General features: G+C 35.4%; 1 protein-coding gene across 4 annotated transcripts in view; it reads right to left on the reverse strand.

The window, feature by feature from the left end:
- Positions 1 to 17,499, reverse strand: part of LOC111043601 (limbic system-associated membrane protein) — a 474,975-nt gene that overhangs the window by 8,668 nt on the left and 448,808 nt on the right. For all 4 annotated transcript variants that reach the window (XM_039423919.1, XM_039423920.1, XM_039423918.1 and 1 more), the window contains exons 6-7: positions 9,100 to 9,197; positions 857 to 1,031 (exon numbers count right to left, since the gene is read on the reverse strand). In XM_039423919.1, the coding sequence (XP_039279853.1) occupies positions 857 to 1,031; positions 9,100 to 9,197 (273 nt within the window). The remainder of the gene's footprint in view (positions 1 to 856; positions 1,032 to 9,099; positions 9,198 to 17,499) is intronic.

Below are 17,499 nucleotides of genomic sequence, written 5' to 3' on the forward strand. Positions count from 1 at the left end.
GAAATAATTATATTGTGTCAGTTTTGCCTAGGTGATTGATATGAGTTGAGTGGTGTTTTTACTGTAATTGGAATTCACAGTTATTTTATTATGTTTGTTGGATTAGATGTAATTGAAGGCACTCTATTGTTTCATGAGAAATATAAATGAGCATTTTGTCTTTTTATAAAATAGTCATTATATATATATATATATATATATATATATATATATATATATTATATATATATATATATATATATATATATAAAAAAATTAAAACAGGAGACACGATATAAATAGATTGAAAACACTTAAAAGCTTACATTAGAAATGGGGGAAATTTTCGGAGACTGTGTCTCCTTTCTCAAATCAGGGTCCCCCTGAAATTTCCCCCATTTCTAATGTAAGTTTTCAAGTGTTTTCAATCGTGTCTCCTGTTTTAATTTATATTACAAACTTTAAAGTGCCTTCTAATCTCTAATAATTAATTCAATCAAAAGTTTTCAATTTATTCATCTCTAATAATTATAGCAAGTTTGTAATCGAATGGTTTCGTTAAATCTTTATTAAATTGGCAATGTTTTTATTTCATTTCTATAGGATGATAATATATCATTCCAGTTGATAGCTTTTTAAACTTATATTCAAGCTGAATGATTTATTTAATATCAACTCAATCATCCACACTAAGAATATATTCTTTGAATGAATGAACCAAACAGTCTGTAATATATATAGCCTACCCTACTAGTCAAGACGTTTTTCTAGTTGAATTATTGTCCTAGCAGATGAACATATATAATTGTAAAGAAAAATTAGCGAATAATGAAAATGGTATTGGTGTTTTAAGAAGATTTGAAATAAGAAAACTCACCTGACAATTCGATATATTTCTTTGCTCTTCCAAGCGAGTTCTCAGCAACACAGCTATAGTTTCCGAAATCAGAGTTCTGCACGTTGTGTATTGTGAGCATATGTTTATTTCCCCTTGTGTCCATCGATCGCCTGTTAGTTGGATCCAGAAGGAAGCTGTCTTGATACCAAAGCATCTGCAACAAAATAACCAGCGCATTCACGTATTGAGCATACTCCAATTAAATACTATAAGTGGAAGCTCTGAGATCCCAATATGATGGAAGAATTTATTTTGATGAAACTCTAAAGACACCTCGATACTCATATTTATCACTTGAAAGTTGCAATACCGCAGTTTCAATGGATCCTCTCATGCTGTTCCAATCTGCCAACTAAAGACCCCATAAAGAAACTTAATACTATTCCCATTCGGGAGAGCGGGATTGAATATCAAAGTGGAAAATGGAATTCAATTTCTCTCCGGGAAAGATTTTTCCTTTACCGAAATGAAATTAATGAACAGAGAATCGAAACTCCATCCTGTTTTTCTCAAGGATTGAAAGACAAAGCTATTGAGTAATCATGCCTTATTTTTGAAATGATGTTGTCATTATATAAATAAGTGGATAAGATTTTTGTTTTTGTAAAGATTGAAGGTGAGGATCACTTGCATAAGTGTTATTGTTAAGGAAATTATCAAGATAAAAAATGATCGTTTTTGGGTGTTGGATTTGATAAAAGTATCAGTTATTGTAACCCTTATTCTACGAATATTCCAACAATTTTCATAAAAAGGAAACTTTCATAGGATTTTCAAAACTAAAATCTGTGCAGAAAATGGTCGCTGGATTGTGAGGATATGGAAAATATTAAATGGGCTGATGATCTATTACAGGGATGTACCAATACCATTAAACCATGAACAACAGATTTCAACGATCATAGAGAATTATTATCCGTGAAAACATTACACAAATAGATTTAAGATAGTTTAAAATGCTCATTGATTGGGATGATAAAAATTGAATTTCCAATTTTCAATATTTTTGTGATTAATATCGAAAAATCATTGCTATTGTGATAGTAGATAATGTTTAAATCACTCTGATTATTGTTTGCATTGTAGATTAGTTTCATTGCCATACTACATTTGTATACCGCATAGCGCAAAAAATTGTGAATGCTGTAAGATTATTTAAGTCTTATGAAATTATGAGAAAATCAGTAAAACGTCATTCATTATATAGAATCAGCAATTTAGAGCACAGTTCCTTTCAAAATTCCAACGGCGAACGCAGCAGTTATATGGAAAAAACCAACCGGAAAATCGATTGAATCCTTTTATGGTGAATTAATACATTTCCTATTGTGCATATAGCAGAATACATTCTCCTGCTATTGAAATCAAGTCTCCAGGTATTTTAGATAGCTTGTTTTTGCAAGTTTGTTATTTGTGTCCCAACGGGATCTTACAATTTTTCAAGGTATACTTTATTCGATATCATAATATCCAATAACCAAACTTAACATAAATTCATTGTGAGATAGTTTTCAGAACTTTATTGTACATTGTCATGAATTGACATGATTCTACATTTACATGAATTGAATGCATCCTCCAAGTTATATACTTTTGCTATTCCTATTTGCGGATGTTCAACATTTGGTTCATATAATTAGTGTTGTTGCGATAGATCTGTATATTAAATAAAAACTACTTAATATTGTGAGGATCACTGATTTATTGAAACAATCTCAGACCATATACATGAAAAAGTAGCCTAAATTGACGAATGAGTTTAGTTTCAGTTAAGAAGTTAGATATTCTTGATATCAGCTTCCTATTTTATTCATGACCAAATATTGAGCATTTTTTGGAGGGAGATATTTCCCATTGAGTTGTTTAGTATTCTTAACTTCTCAAGCTTCCATCGAAATCTCATTGACTATCCAATAATACGTCATTCATGACAATATTCATCGGAAAAATGATGATTTTAGGAAGTGACCTGCTACTGATAAGCTAGTGGAGCTTGCGACGAAAAATTCAATTTATGGCCGCAGAAAGTCTCTGCAAAGTTCATCTGGCATCTGAAGAGCACATCATATACTCGACAAAGTGTGTAGAACTTATCGCAGAAGGATCATTAGGTGGATGCAACGCATCAGGGGGTGAGTCGGCTGAGTTGGCTGTGGCTTCTCCGAGGCACTTGAAGCTCCAATTCACACCAGACCTCTACGAGCAACGATCTTCAAGAGCTCCCATGGTGACACTGTGCACGCAGCTTCATTGCCTAAGGGTCTCAATTTACTAAATCTAATTAATTGCATTCTTGAATTCTCACTTCTGCTTCATTTTCTCTTACTCATACGCATTTCCTTGCACAATCACTTTGAACTCTCTACTAACTGTTGCATTCTTCCTCTCAACCTTAGAAGATCATACTCTCCTGTATATCATTTTGATTATGAGGTCTGGTAGGTTGTACCAGATTTACATGATGATTAGCCAGATTTCATAGTTGTACATGATTTACTGGTAGGTACTCAGAAAATCTGAGTAGGTGAAACCTCTTGTAAACCTGAAGGATTTAATGGGCTAGCTCTCTTATCACAGAATGTTTTTACTATTTGCTCATGAATTTTATCAAACATTACCATAAAGTTATTGATTTTTATCCATAATTGCTTGAATTTCAATCCATTCTTTTGCGATAGTAACCTTCATTCAACCACAGCATCTTTGTGCAGTTCCGAAAAAAGTCAGAATTCAGGTTGGTAGATATTGGTTAAGTAATAGCCTACTTCTTCTTGATCGACGGTGGTCATAAAAAAAGCGGCGATTCCACCAGAAATCTTTTAAATAGTTCAATCATACAATCGTAATTGAAGTAACGTAATGTAAAAGTTCACGTCACTTCCTCATAGTCATTACCGTTCCTTGAATCTTGTTGAAACCAATCAAGTAGTGAAGATTCTCCATGAATATTTTACTACACATATCTTGAGACATTGAAGAATACGGAAAAGGGGAAGATGAGAAAACTGGTGAGCTTTCTCAAACTTTTTCTAGTTTTCAGATGAGAATCCACTTGAACGATAGAGTCTCACTTGATGAAGTCAGCACAATGTTTGTAAAATATCTGCTCAGGTTACCTACGGGTAGCTCTTTGAATGAAGCTGGAGGTAAACGTTTTCTTTGATGCAAGCAGACAGTGTATGATCGAACGAATACTCAAAGCAAAGCGCTCTCATGGTTGGTTACTGCTGGTTGGTGGTTCACATTCACAGTGTATAGCTGCAGGGCTGCAGGGCTGCAGAGTGCAGAGTGTAGAGCAGGGAAGCAGGCTCACGACGCTGACGCAAACGAACAAGCAACTGTAAATAACTCTTCTCAGTCGCTTACTCCGCTTCCTCTCGCTTATTCTCTCTTTTTCTACACAATTCCCAATTTTTCAGTGTCGTTCAAAACGAGAGGACCTGGAAGCGTCTGCAACAACTGCTTCTGTTAGCCTCCGATTAAATTGGTTTATTTTGTCCCGAACATGTTTTCTTTCGAAACTTTGTTCTTCTCCCGTCTTTAAACTTCGGGCGAAAGTCTTCTTCGCCTCCTTCCTTCTCATTCTTGGATCGTGTGAAAAAGCATGCAGCACTCGAGCTCGGTCTGAGAAAGAATACTTGTAGTCTAGTTTGTCGTGACGACAAATCGTTATGAGTTGGCGCCAATTGGGCAATGTCTCACTTGTTGTACGACCTTCGGTACATGACTTGTAATCTGGAAAAGTTTGAAGACCAAGATATTCCTCTCAGGGGTAACAGTTTTCATAAAACAATTCTGACGGATTTATTGGTCTCCTATTGTCTTGAATTCATTTCATTATATAGTGTTCCATCTTCAAATAAAACAAGTTCTACAAGTGTACCTCAGTGAAAAGCATCGCTTGACTCGTTCAAAATTTTCTTCGCTGTATTTAATACTGTATCTGGTTCACTCAATTTAAAAAATAATCTCCCAAATTCAATTTAGTCTTGTCAGAAAGTTGCTATTGATTGAAACTTGTTCAATGCTTTTGACTCAACTAAATTTTAAATTGAAACCTCTGCTCCACTTTAGGAAGGCAGACTTGTAAATTAACCCATAATTATTTCCTTACTGGCTGTCATTAGTTTCGCAATAGTCAGTTAATGATTATATTAATAATTATTCTGAGGAGAACTTTGTGACTCAAATAAATAGTAAATTCTATAACTTTAGTGTTGTAGTATTTTGATTGATACATGGTTGCTAGGTTAAACTCTTCAGCTGCGTTTACACCAAAGTTATTAACAAAATGTTTATTTCTCCATCCTTATAGATTCTATTAGATTGAACATAACTTATCATACACATGATGAACATAATTATGTGTTTGTCAAGTTCCGTTCAATCTAATAGAATCCATAAGGACGGAAAAATAAACATTTTGTTAACAACTTTGGTGTAAACGCAGCTTAAGATTACTAATATTGTAGACTACGTTGTAGACTGAGTAAGTTGATGAGAAGAATGAATTATTCAATTATGTTATTATTTACTGAGTAGAGTGAATCATTCTGTTCCACTTTGAATATAAATTTTAAGTCTGAGAGCTCAGTGAAAAGTTAAGCTCAAAAAACAAGCGTCTTCATTGTATATAGGCCTACTCAACTTTATTACAAGTTTAGACCATTGGATGAGGATGAAAGCGATATATCTATAAGGAGGATGATTATCATTCAATCAAGATTCAAGCAAAACCCCTTAATCTATCTCAATGAGAGAATTCGAAAGAGCGCAAATACTCCCACCATTTTCCATTCTGCTAGAATTCTGGATAAACTATTTTTAAATGCGCTTCATAAGTTCCTGAAGAAACTGTTATGTTAACTGCCTACAATTGTGAAAGGCTTGTTAAAAGAAAAAGCTACTGGTTGAGCATTATGTGTGTCAATTCATCACTCAAGGGACTGAGAGCTTTAAATAGAGATGAGATAATTAACCATCAAAATCTTTATATAAGAGCCAAAGCTGTGAGCACAATGAGCTTGTGAATAAACAAGATGAGAGTTTAATTTATGAGGATGGGGATAAAAACCGTGTGAAATACGCTTTTTTCCTTGAATGCACTGGAAGTTAATGATAGATAACACAACTGGAAGATTATTATTCAACCTCCCCTGAGTGAAAATTTATTACTTGGATTAGAGTTCACTAAAGTGGTTTTAAGCGCTGTAGTAAACAATTCATTCCCCTCTTTCTTGAGAACTCTGAATTGAATATTAATGAAACAAATTCGAAAGCCTATTTAAAGTTTTATCTGCATAGATTATTTTGACCATGGCCAAATTACTAAAATGGATGAATATTGTCAACTGTTCAATTGTTATGTGAAGTAGAAGAATAAATTTTTCCTGATTTTTGTTGACATGTTGAATGAATGATGAACGGTACGTTTTAATGAGGATGAGAGAATGGTCTTCCGATTTCGAATACAGTTCATTAGTAGGCCTACCAGAAATTAACTTTAAAGCTGTGCAAAGGCTGAAAATAAACTTTTTACTCGTGATTTTTTCAAAGTTTTTCGATTTGTATATCATCAAGCTATCAAAATGAAAACAAATTTCTCAGGAAATAGTTATTTGTATATCTAGAGTGAAAAGTACGACTTTTTCTCCCTGTGGGAAAAAGTTTGAAGCCCGAGGCAAAGCCGAGGGCAGCAATTTTCCTGAGGGAGAAAAAGTATTTTTTGCTCGTGATGTACACAACATTTTTCCTCCATCTACATTTTTTTATAGAAACTGCAAATAAAATCATTCTAATAACTTACGTATTGGTGACAATGATTCCTAACAACATAACCTAAATCTAAAACCTAAAAACCGGTCGTCTGATTGGCACTGCCGATTGCGCTATCTATCGGCAAAGGTTGTAACAATTATATCAGCTGAGCAGCTACCAAAAATGGCCGACTCCACATCACGCGGTTCAGATTTGAATTGCAGATCAAAAATATTTGTTGGCTGGTATTTTGAATAGAATAAAATATTTAAAAAATTGTATAAATTTTTATTGTCTACTAATATTAAGAATATAATAATTATCATACAAACATATATTTCATGAGTTAATCAAATTTCTGGTTGTGGTATTGAATTCAGTTGACTCAATGACAGACACCTCTATTATGCTTTCTCATCTGAGCTTAGACCTTCTAACCTATTACAATGTAAGTTTCAAAATAGAGATGCTCCCCATGTTATTTAAATGGAGTCACTTTTACTCCCTAGAGAGTTTTCCTGTTTTTTACTACCGAGAGCGAAAAAGTGACACTTTAGTATTAGGTTTCAGGGAGTAAAGTAAGTACTTTAGACAGTAGGTGGAGGAAATAGTTATTTGTATATCTAGAGTGAAAAGTACGACTTTTTCTCCCTGTGGGAAAAAGTTTGAAGCCCGAGGCGAAAAATGTTTTCCTCCACTATACACATATGATGTAAATATGTACCGGTACCTTTATGATGATGATTAAGAAATATTGTAACTAATCAATTAATCTGACTCATTAATTCAATTATGAAGTTGACTTGTACTAAAAACAGTAAGATACAAATGTATGACATAACATTAGCTTAAGAACATCGTATAAGTTTGAGAAGATTCTAAGAAGAGCCTTTCTTGATATTTGAAGGCTTCATCAATAGTGTGGATGTGGTGATTCATAAATAATAAGTTTTATTATGTCAAGTAAGATGTGATGTGTTCTTTGAGTAGATGTGTATGGAATGTTTACAAGATGAATGACATTACATGAGCGCGTTGACGAGAGACGAATCAGCGCTAGGCCTCTTATCGAGTCGGCGGAATCTCGTAAGCTCTTCAATAACGACAGAAAGCTGACAGAAAGGGCTTGTTTGAAGGGATCTTCAGAATAATTGCTCGCTTCTCTTCGGGCGTTATTGACTTGAGCCGGATCTTATTTCGACCTGCAGGCAAACGTCCCAGCCAGCTTAATGATACTTTCCTTATCTGGAGCTTCAAGGAAATTAGAATGAATGAAGCGGAAGCCGACACAAATTCAGCCGTCGTCACGTCTAGGATCGGAATTTTTGTGTCGTAGTCTGAGAAAATTGCAAGAAGTAGGAAAACATTAGTACTCGCAGCTATGCTAAACAAACGTCCGGACCTGCTGGCAAATGGCTGCTGCCACTGCATCCTCAACCCCCCCTCACCCATCTCACCCTGCCTTCTGAGCTCGTGCTCGTCGAGAAAAAGCCTTCCTTTTCTGTCCTGTCCTAGTAGCGAAATCGTCTTCGTCTACATTGCGCTCTTCTTTGATATCACCAGCTACACTTCCGTCCGTATCCACCTGACTGCCAACATCACTTCAAAGCATAAACGCGAAGAAAAATTTGTATTCAGAGTGGAAAACGTACTGTCACTTCCACTGCTCTGGCAAAGGATTGCATATTTCGAAAGTACCCTAGTCATGTCAAGTAGCACCACTCCACATCTACAAGAACGTAATCAACTTTCCAGACTAGCTTCTTAGCTCTCTTCTTAGCACAAGTGGAAAGCATTAGGATGTTGCTGAAGAGCAAGACATCATTTCCTTGTGAACTTGAAAAAATTGGTGAGCTACAATCAAGATGTTTGCTGAGATTTTTATACTATTCATTTCTATCAAACAATTATTGTTGGTTCTGAACCAGAGAGCTTTACATTGGGAAAATCATTTATACACTGACTTATAAAAAATAATTAAATTTCAAACAATTTTTTCTCGAACTACGGAATGATTTTCATCAATTCAACTGGATAGATTACCAGAGCAATACTATTGTTAGTATTGTTAGTTGACTTGGAACATTGTTAGTAAGAAATCTGCTAGCACGATAATATTGAACTTGGTTATGTCTGCTTGCTATTTAGTCAAAGCCCTTGATAGGTTCTTAGTTTGATATTCTGCTGTAACATTCTGAATAATAAATGAGAATTTAGCTATCTAGTTGAGGAGAAACTGGTCGTGAAACGTGAGTGGAGTAGTGAATCAAAATTATTGATGATTGCTGTTTTGAATTGTGGGTTCGTTGAATTTCGCAATGCTCCTTGAGTACATAAATATTCTATTGGGCTGGATTTAGTAGGCTACAACCAGAATAGTTTAGCTTAAGCTCACAGACATAATTGATGATTAGTAAGTTGTGTATGTAATTCGGGAATATATAGATTAATGTGGAATAACTTACATTGGGCTGAGGTTCTCCATGCACAGTGCATGCTAGCTGGGCTTCATGACCTTCTCCGGCGTGCACCCAGCTTTTTTCCACTTCAATCTCTGGGGGATCTGAAAAAAATGAAAACCGTCTCAAAATGATGTGAAAATCTCATTCTTGTCAAAGTAATATCACAGTATCCTTGACTGCAAATTTTAAGAGATATTAGAAGTAGAAGAAAATAAGCGGTTGCTATTCAAAGGCCAGAGAAGCAACTTCCTTCTTGGAAGACTAAAAATTTAATCTCGGAATCTTTTCATACTTATCAACCAATGTCTAGTGGGAATTCAAGTGATTTTTATTTGGTATGAGAGATACTTTCAATTGCGAGATAATTTATAAGAACTTTCAAATGACGAATGCTTCTCTCACCAATAATTAGTTGCTGCAGACCTTTCTTCTCATTGAAAAAAATATTTACAATAAAAATATAATTTATGAGTTTAATAATATTCCGACTCATCTCTCATCATCCTTCCCATTACCAAAATGCCCAAGCTTGGTGCTGATGTGGATATCATCTCAGAGAAAAACTCATTCAAGAATAAAGAATTGATCATCAAATTTGAACTCTACGCTTAACTCTCACTGAGGGAAGACTCTATCATCAAGTTTTAATGAAAATACTATGATGATGAGGTGAAAACAATTCTCTGAACTGAGATTAACCGGTGATTCAATGCAGGCCCGAATTCAGTGATGGAATCATGAAATTGAGAGCACTAACCTTGCAATGGAAAGGGATAGGACGGTGTGGCACAAGAAACGTTTCTTTAACTTGCCAAAAATACATTCCAACACTGGAACGAAGGAACGAAGCACAGAAAAATACGATGAAAAATGTATGAGTTTTGATTTGAAGAAGAGATGTGCTTCCTTTCAACTTTCATTCAAAGCTTTCTAGTTTGTTTACTGACAAAATAACCCTGTATTCCTTTTCCAAATAATCCAGTTCTATCATTCTGCATTAAATCTTCTTAGTTGCCAAAAGAGACTGAATATTAATGTGATGTTGGGCGGAAGTAGTAAGTAGCCAGCTGTCAAATGGAGTAGCATCTTTCTCAAAACCGACATTTCAAGTGGTAAACATTACAACAAACAGTTACCAGAAAAAAAGCTCTATTTGTAGTGTACTCAGACAATGATAATAGTATATAATCCTTTCTAACAACTTTTTGTCGCTGAAAATGTATGAAAAAGGTGACTTTCACTAATAAAAGAGGTGGAAAGTTTTATAAAGAAATGAATGATTTTTGAATAAGGTTTCAATCACTATCTCTCTTCAACTTTCGCTGATGATCTCCATTCGAATTCCAAAAATCTGGGACTTACCGTATGAATTTGGAGCCTGTTCTAAATAAAATGTATATTTTTCAAGATGAAATGCCTATTGAGCACATTACCATAATTATTGTGAGTTTTATAACGATAATCCAAATTCGAGTTCACATAGGAATTCTAAATCGATTCGGCCTCTTATCAGAGAAAGCCCTCATATAAAATAAAATGTTTTTCTTTGAACATTTTCACATAAATAAACATAGAAAAATATTGTTATTGATGACAAACTATCTATAATAATACAGACTATTACAAAACTATTCTACTATATTAATATAACAAAATATCATTATATCTACAGACTTAGACCAGTTATAGAATAGACACGCCCCATTGTTTATTCATACTGAAAGTCGATGAAGCCAACATCTACTGCCATATCGCCAAATCGTGACGTCAGAATCGGATAGAAAACTTTTCTGTAGAGTTTGTTTACATTGTCTTCCACAGCAGATTGTGTCTATTTCAGCGGGAGCACAGCGGGAGTTTACTATTTTAATGAATAATAATTTACATCCTTTTGAAATAGACAAAATCTGAAAGTTTTCTATCCGATGATGACGTCACGATTTGGAGATATGGCAGTAGATGTTGGCTTCAGAGGCTAGACTTCCCAGCGTTTCTATTCTATAACTGGTCTAAGCTACAGACTGATGTTATCTGCTGTAAGAAAATTATTTTTCGAAGAAATTTAAGGTTTAGGTTTAGGTTTTTGCATCTTCGATCTTATGTTGTTGATTTTTTCTTCGCTGCTCTATTTGAGGCATAATTATTTCTATCATCTTTTTGTAAAGGCCTACTAAGGACCACAGTAATTCACCATCAACCATTACAATAATTATTATCATTATTATTATTTACATTGGACGCTTTCGCCTCCAATACTCTTTTATCCTCGCACTCTGAGCGATTCGTCTTTCTAATGACCAAGTTTCAATTCTGGGTTCTTCTGGGAAAACATTAACTTTAATCCTGATTCCGTAGCCCTGCTCTGATTAGTAAATCTGCCTCTGTTATATTTAATTTTTGCATATCCTTCTTAGAATCTATAAACTAGTTCAATTTGGATCTCACAGCTATTTTCTTGAATATTTTATCTGTTTGTCTGCCGGGATCCATTCTAAACAAATGAGCATAGAACGCCAATCTCCTCTTTCTGATTACTTCCGAAATCTTCTCAACATGTCTATAGATTTCCTCGTTGCTGCAAGTGAAAATATTATTCTCGTTATGTTTACCAAAAATCTTTCTTTCTTCTACTTCCAACTTTTCACGGTGTTGAGGATTAAGCACTCAGAAGTATACAAAGCTTCCGGTCTTATAACAGAGAGGTAAAGCCTCAGCTTGGCATTTTTTGAGATTGATCTCTTGTTGTGAATATTCTTTGTCAATCTGTAAGCTAGTCTCATTTTGTTCACTCGCTGATTTACGGAGTCTTTCTCAGATAAATTGTAGGAAACGATTTCTCCCTTGAGAAGCAAGAAGCAGGGAAGATTTCTCCCTCGACATGAAGCTATTGGTCCGTTTTATTTGATCATAGTCCGTGTTTAAAAATTCTGGAGCAGTTTCACCATTCGACATAATTATATTCTGTCTTTTCAAAAGAGATTTGCAGTCTTTTCTCAGCTTCTTCTTTAAGAACATTCAATTGCTGTTCAGCTGTCTGTGGTAACTCTGCTAAAATCACTAAGTCATCTGCAAAGGCCAGACAGTCAACAAGCAGATTATCTTTCCTGTAACCAATTCTTAGACCACTGTTAATTTTCTATCATTATTATTATCTATCATTATAATTTGTATTTTTGCAGTGGCTTACTTATTGTTATTGGTTGTTTATTTTATGTTGGAAGCTGCTGTCGAACATATTTTTTTCGAAGCCTCTTACTGATTACACAACATGCATAACGAGCATAACACACATAACATGCATAACACACTTCAACACACTTCTTCTGTCGTTAGTGGCCACCATCACTGATTTTACAACTTTGACTGGATACTTACTAAATGGAATCGAAATGAGCAACGCACTTCTTCTAGCAAGTTAGCTTCCTAGCTAGCTTCTTCAGAAGCAAGGCAACCAACTACTTCTAGGGGAGAAAGTAGTCCTGTTATGTTTAGATTGCCTGAAAATTGTCAGCTGATTATATAAATTATTACTGACAACAATGATCTTATAAGTGCAAATATTGATTGAAAATTATTATTTTTTATTTTAAACAATTCTTTCAACGACCAGAAGCGATCATGAGCAGGATATCATTCACAAAAAAGGGAGACTAAACAAAACTCTATATGTGTTTGTATAAGTGGCAGTTCCAACTCTCAACATTTCACTATTATTATTACAGTGTGATGCTACGCTTCTACAGGCAGTGCATTAACTTCCTGCAATAAAGTTTAAGGTCTATCAGTTAACTCTCTTCACTGCTGTGAAACTGTATTTCTCTCAATTACTCAAAAATTGAATTTTTCTTGACATCTTTGATCCGATGATTCTACAGATATGCTTAGAATATAATCTTACGATGTGCTCTCCATTAAAATTTCAAAGGTCAAATTAGAAACTTATATTCAGAAGCGACTGAGAAATTAAAGTAAGACGTCCTAAAAATGTTTTTAATTAATTTATGGTATCGCGAAGGAGATATCCTTGAATTTCAGGCGCCTGAAGAAATTATAAAGAATGTACGTGGTACATTATCTCTAACGTGTATGCTGAGTGGGATTCAGAGAAGAAAGGATGCAGACTTTTCGAGTGACCTTACAAATTTTTACCGGGAATGTAGAGCGGTGAGTGGATATTGGGAGGGGTTGTGAAGGGCGAGAGGGGGCTCAAGAGAGTGAGTCCTAAAGGAGCCCGAAGCCTCGGCTCGAAATGAGCAGCGCATTAGCTTTGTCCTTGCCTTATCCCATGAGGCGAATCTTTCCGTTGCTAGTGAACCTTTTATACAGCTGCTTGGCTGAGTGCACGCTTGAGTTTTATCAATTGCAATTACATTAACCTTCAAGTAAATAACAGGAACTTGATTCTTGGTTCTCGCGGACCGAAATCAGATGGTGCACGTTACACGTTTTCAGTGAATTTGCACAATTCTATCTACATTACTGGATCCGAGACGAATTATTACAAATCGGAGCATCTTCACGAAAGTATGAATCCTAAGTGTTTCATGTAAATTTTTCGGATTGTATTCTTCACGATATTGATCCATATTTTATATTTCGTATTCTGTAGCACGATAGAATTTCAATAATAATCAGTCAATTTGTTCAGTTTGGTCGTCAATCAGTGCCACTTGGCTTTTATAGAATGCAGATTACTCATCGACTGACAATGTGTGATTGAACGCCATGCTGCAAGATTCGCCCAATAACAGGAATTCGTCTTTGATAACACATAAATCCAAAAACTGAAACAAATATAGTTCACAGATGGGGTTGTATTCGTTCAAAATCAGTTGATCTAATGTATGGAACATTGAACTGGAACATTGTTATGTTAAAGAGTGTCTAAAAAAGTCAATAGAGGACAGTGAAGGCTATAAATTCAACTAAGAAGTTGATGATTTTTTTATTATTGCATCCACAGACCACCTGTAAAAGGGGTATAAGGATTTGTCAATTTGTCATTATCTATCTTCTTAAACCTCCATCTTGAGGTTTGTAAAAATCGTTATATTCCTCCACTGAGTAGGCACATATGGATAGCAGCTCTTTTTCCAATAAAAGTGTGAAAACTTTATCTGACGTTTCTTTTATGCGAGATGGCAATAAGTTGTACCTGAACTTCTTACAGTTCGCTCATACATAGTACTCTGGTGTGCATCATCTCTCAAATTATTTCTGTATTTGGTCAAATATTGGTGAAATGTCTCTTCTGTATTGAATTCTGTAATAGGCTAGTGTGAAATTGAGTGGGTATATTAAAGTTGTTTTTTTGTGTGTCTTATTTTTCAGGTTTTTGAACTGGAGTGAACTTTGATTCGTACTTTCAGATTTTAGTGTGAGAATTTGACCATGTTTATTGAATTTGCTAACTTGTTGCTTAGTTGTCGAAATTAAAGCAATTTTGGTGCATTTTTCAAGTACAGTTTCAATTTCATGTCGAAAAAGCCACTGTATTTGAAAATTGTACGAGCATTGACCTTTTTGCAGCTTTGGCTTTTCCACTGGAAGTTATGCTCAACGCTCGTGGAGAGGGAATAATTTTCAGTGAAAAGGCCACAGTTGGTATTGAGACGCGAACGAAAAATCATGTAAAGGTGCGCGAGTCTCGGTCCTCTGAATGGGTCTGTTGCCCATCCAGAGGGACAAATTGAAAAGTTTTTCATTATCAGTACTGTGTGTGTGTGTGTGTGTGTGTGTGTGTGTGTGTGTGTGTGTGTTGTTGTGTGTGTGTGTGTGTGTGGTGTGGTGTGTGTGTGTGTTGTGTGGTGTGTGTGTGTGTGTGTGTGTGTGTGTGTGTGTGGTGTGTGTGTGTGTGTGTATGTGAGTCTGTGAACACGATATTTCATCTCCCAATTAACGGAATGACTTGAAATTTGGTACTTAAGGTCCTTACAATATAAGGATCCGACTCGAACAAATGCAATTCAAGTTCTTGGGACATGATTTATGGGACATGGCAGCTGAAATGGCGAAAATGTTGTCAAAAACAGGGGTTTTCGCGATTTTCTCGAAAACGGCTCCAACGATTTTGATTAAATTTATATCTAAAATAGTCATTGATAAGCTCTACCAACTACCATATGTCGCATATCTCTAAAAATTTCAGGAGCTCCGCCTCATCTATGGGGCTAATATCAGGCTCCAGATACAATTTGAACGAAAAAATTCAAGTGGAAAAGATTGAGCATGAAAATATCTACAATTAATGTTCAGTAAAATTTTCACCTAAAATTGAAAATAAGCTCGAAATTCGAGAAAATATTATTATTCAATTGCAAACTGTTGATTCTATTAAATCTTTCACTATGAAGAGATAGCAGACCTCGTGTGTCTCCAGCGTTATTGTCCTGTCACTAGCTGGCTGAGATCTTTATAGTAGACTTGAGATGCGCGTGAACACTAGCGTCAGGTGATTTTTTTCTTTTTATTGAATCTTTTGTATGTGTATCTTAAGAATATTTTCTCCACTCTCCAGCTTCATAGCTGAATACCCTGTAATTTCTTAATGTGTATGAATTTCTCTGGATGAAAATGGCCCCACCGGAGAGGTTTATTCAATATTTATATGAAATAATGATTAGCATTGCTGAAAATGATGATATATATTATTATATAGCATGTACTACGGTTATAAAGTATGTTAACATTGAATTCTTTAGCCCACAATAGGCAGAGCTGCGCGTGCGCAGGTACAGGGAAGTTGACATTATGAGTAGCTCTTCATTTATTAGAGATTTTACCAGTTAAAGTGAATAATTAAGTGTTTTAGATTTTATCATACTAACCAAATAGTGCCGTTCAATATTATAATCACACTTAGACCCTGTGAACTGTAAGTAAAGACTTGTGATATCCACTTTATTCGCGATTGAGGGTTTCTAACCTCATTTTTAAACTGTGACAAACTGTTTTTCGGCAGTGTTCTGTTCTGATTGTCTGTGCTTGTGTATACTGATTAAAGAGGGAGAGAGTGATAGATTGATTGACAAGCGACTGAGAATACTGCTTGTTTTTGCTAGAGACTAGGCTTTTGCTCTTATCTGGCTGGTAATTTGATGAGCGGCCTTTCTGTTTCTATCTATAGATATAGACTGGCGTAAATTGTATACTTGGTAGCCGGAGTTTTTGGTTATTTTGACAACGGAATGTTAGTAACTTTTGATTCCGAAACAGCTGATCTGAACTGACCTACGCCAACGATAACTACGGTAAACCGGCCGCGCCAATACTTAAATATACGCACCGGGTCACTTTCTCTTCGTATTAATTTACTTAATCGGAAAAGAATTTCAATTTTGCTTATCTTTGCGTGTGATTGTCTGCTACTATCCTTGGTCTTTTCCAACTCTTTCCTTCCACGGGCTTCCAAATTGTTTCCTGCCTTGAAGGCCCTCTTGGCGCTGTTAGTCTCCTTTGACTCACTCTTCCTTTGACTCTTTTGATAAGCATAATCAGAATTGATTGCATAATCAAAATTCTATTGTTTTTCCTTGTATGCGAATTAGCTCTATACGATTGAAACAAATAAACAGTCAATGAATGTGAAATCGAGTAAGATTAATATGAAATCGACAATAGAAAAGAGCAAAACGTCAAAGGGCAACCCTGCTATTTTATATAATAATGTTAAATTTAGAAAAGGATCTTGCACAAGTAAAGGTGATATTACCTGGCGTTGCCTTGTCAAAAACTGTTCTGTATCGATAAAGACAAATAGCAGTGCATCTATTATTCGAGAAATTAATGGGTCGCATACACATGATAGTCTGGCTATATCATCTATTGAAACCGACGAGGAGTCGCTGCTATTATCTCCGTCTAATGTTGGCAAAGAGATCAATTTCAATGATTCTAATATTTGTGATAAGTCTCAAACAACCCATGAATCTGCCTTGGAGCTTGAGAATCTACAGTTGAGAGATAGGATAAAAGTTCTCGAGGAGCAATGGAGTGCGGCGATCAATCGTTCGATGGAGCTCGACTTTCGACTGATGGAGGTGTCGGCGAGTGAATCGCGAGTGCGGGCTGCGGGAGTTGAGAGTGAGGAGACGTCTTCTCGTGAGGCTACACTTATGGATCGGATTAGTCATTTTCTTAAAAATGAACTTCTGACTGATACGGATATGGACTGTTTTTGTAACTATTTGATTGATTCTTTTTCAGGTAAAAATTATGTTGTTCTACCAGCGATAACTAGCATGATAATTAATGATAAAAACGCAGATTTGTCTTTCCTTAAGGAAATTGTCTATAAAAATGATATAATTGCTTTTGTGGTGAATGATAATCAGCCTTCCAGTACTAGGGATGGTTGGTGTTTTTCACATTGGAGCATTGTGCTGTTTGATAAAATTGGTAAGG

The sequence above is a fragment of the Nilaparvata lugens genome, chromosome 3 (genome assembly GCF_014356525.2).
Source record: "Nilaparvata lugens isolate BPH chromosome 3, ASM1435652v1, whole genome shotgun sequence".
In the NCBI taxonomy this organism is placed as follows: domain Eukaryota; kingdom Metazoa; phylum Arthropoda; class Insecta; order Hemiptera; family Delphacidae; genus Nilaparvata; species Nilaparvata lugens.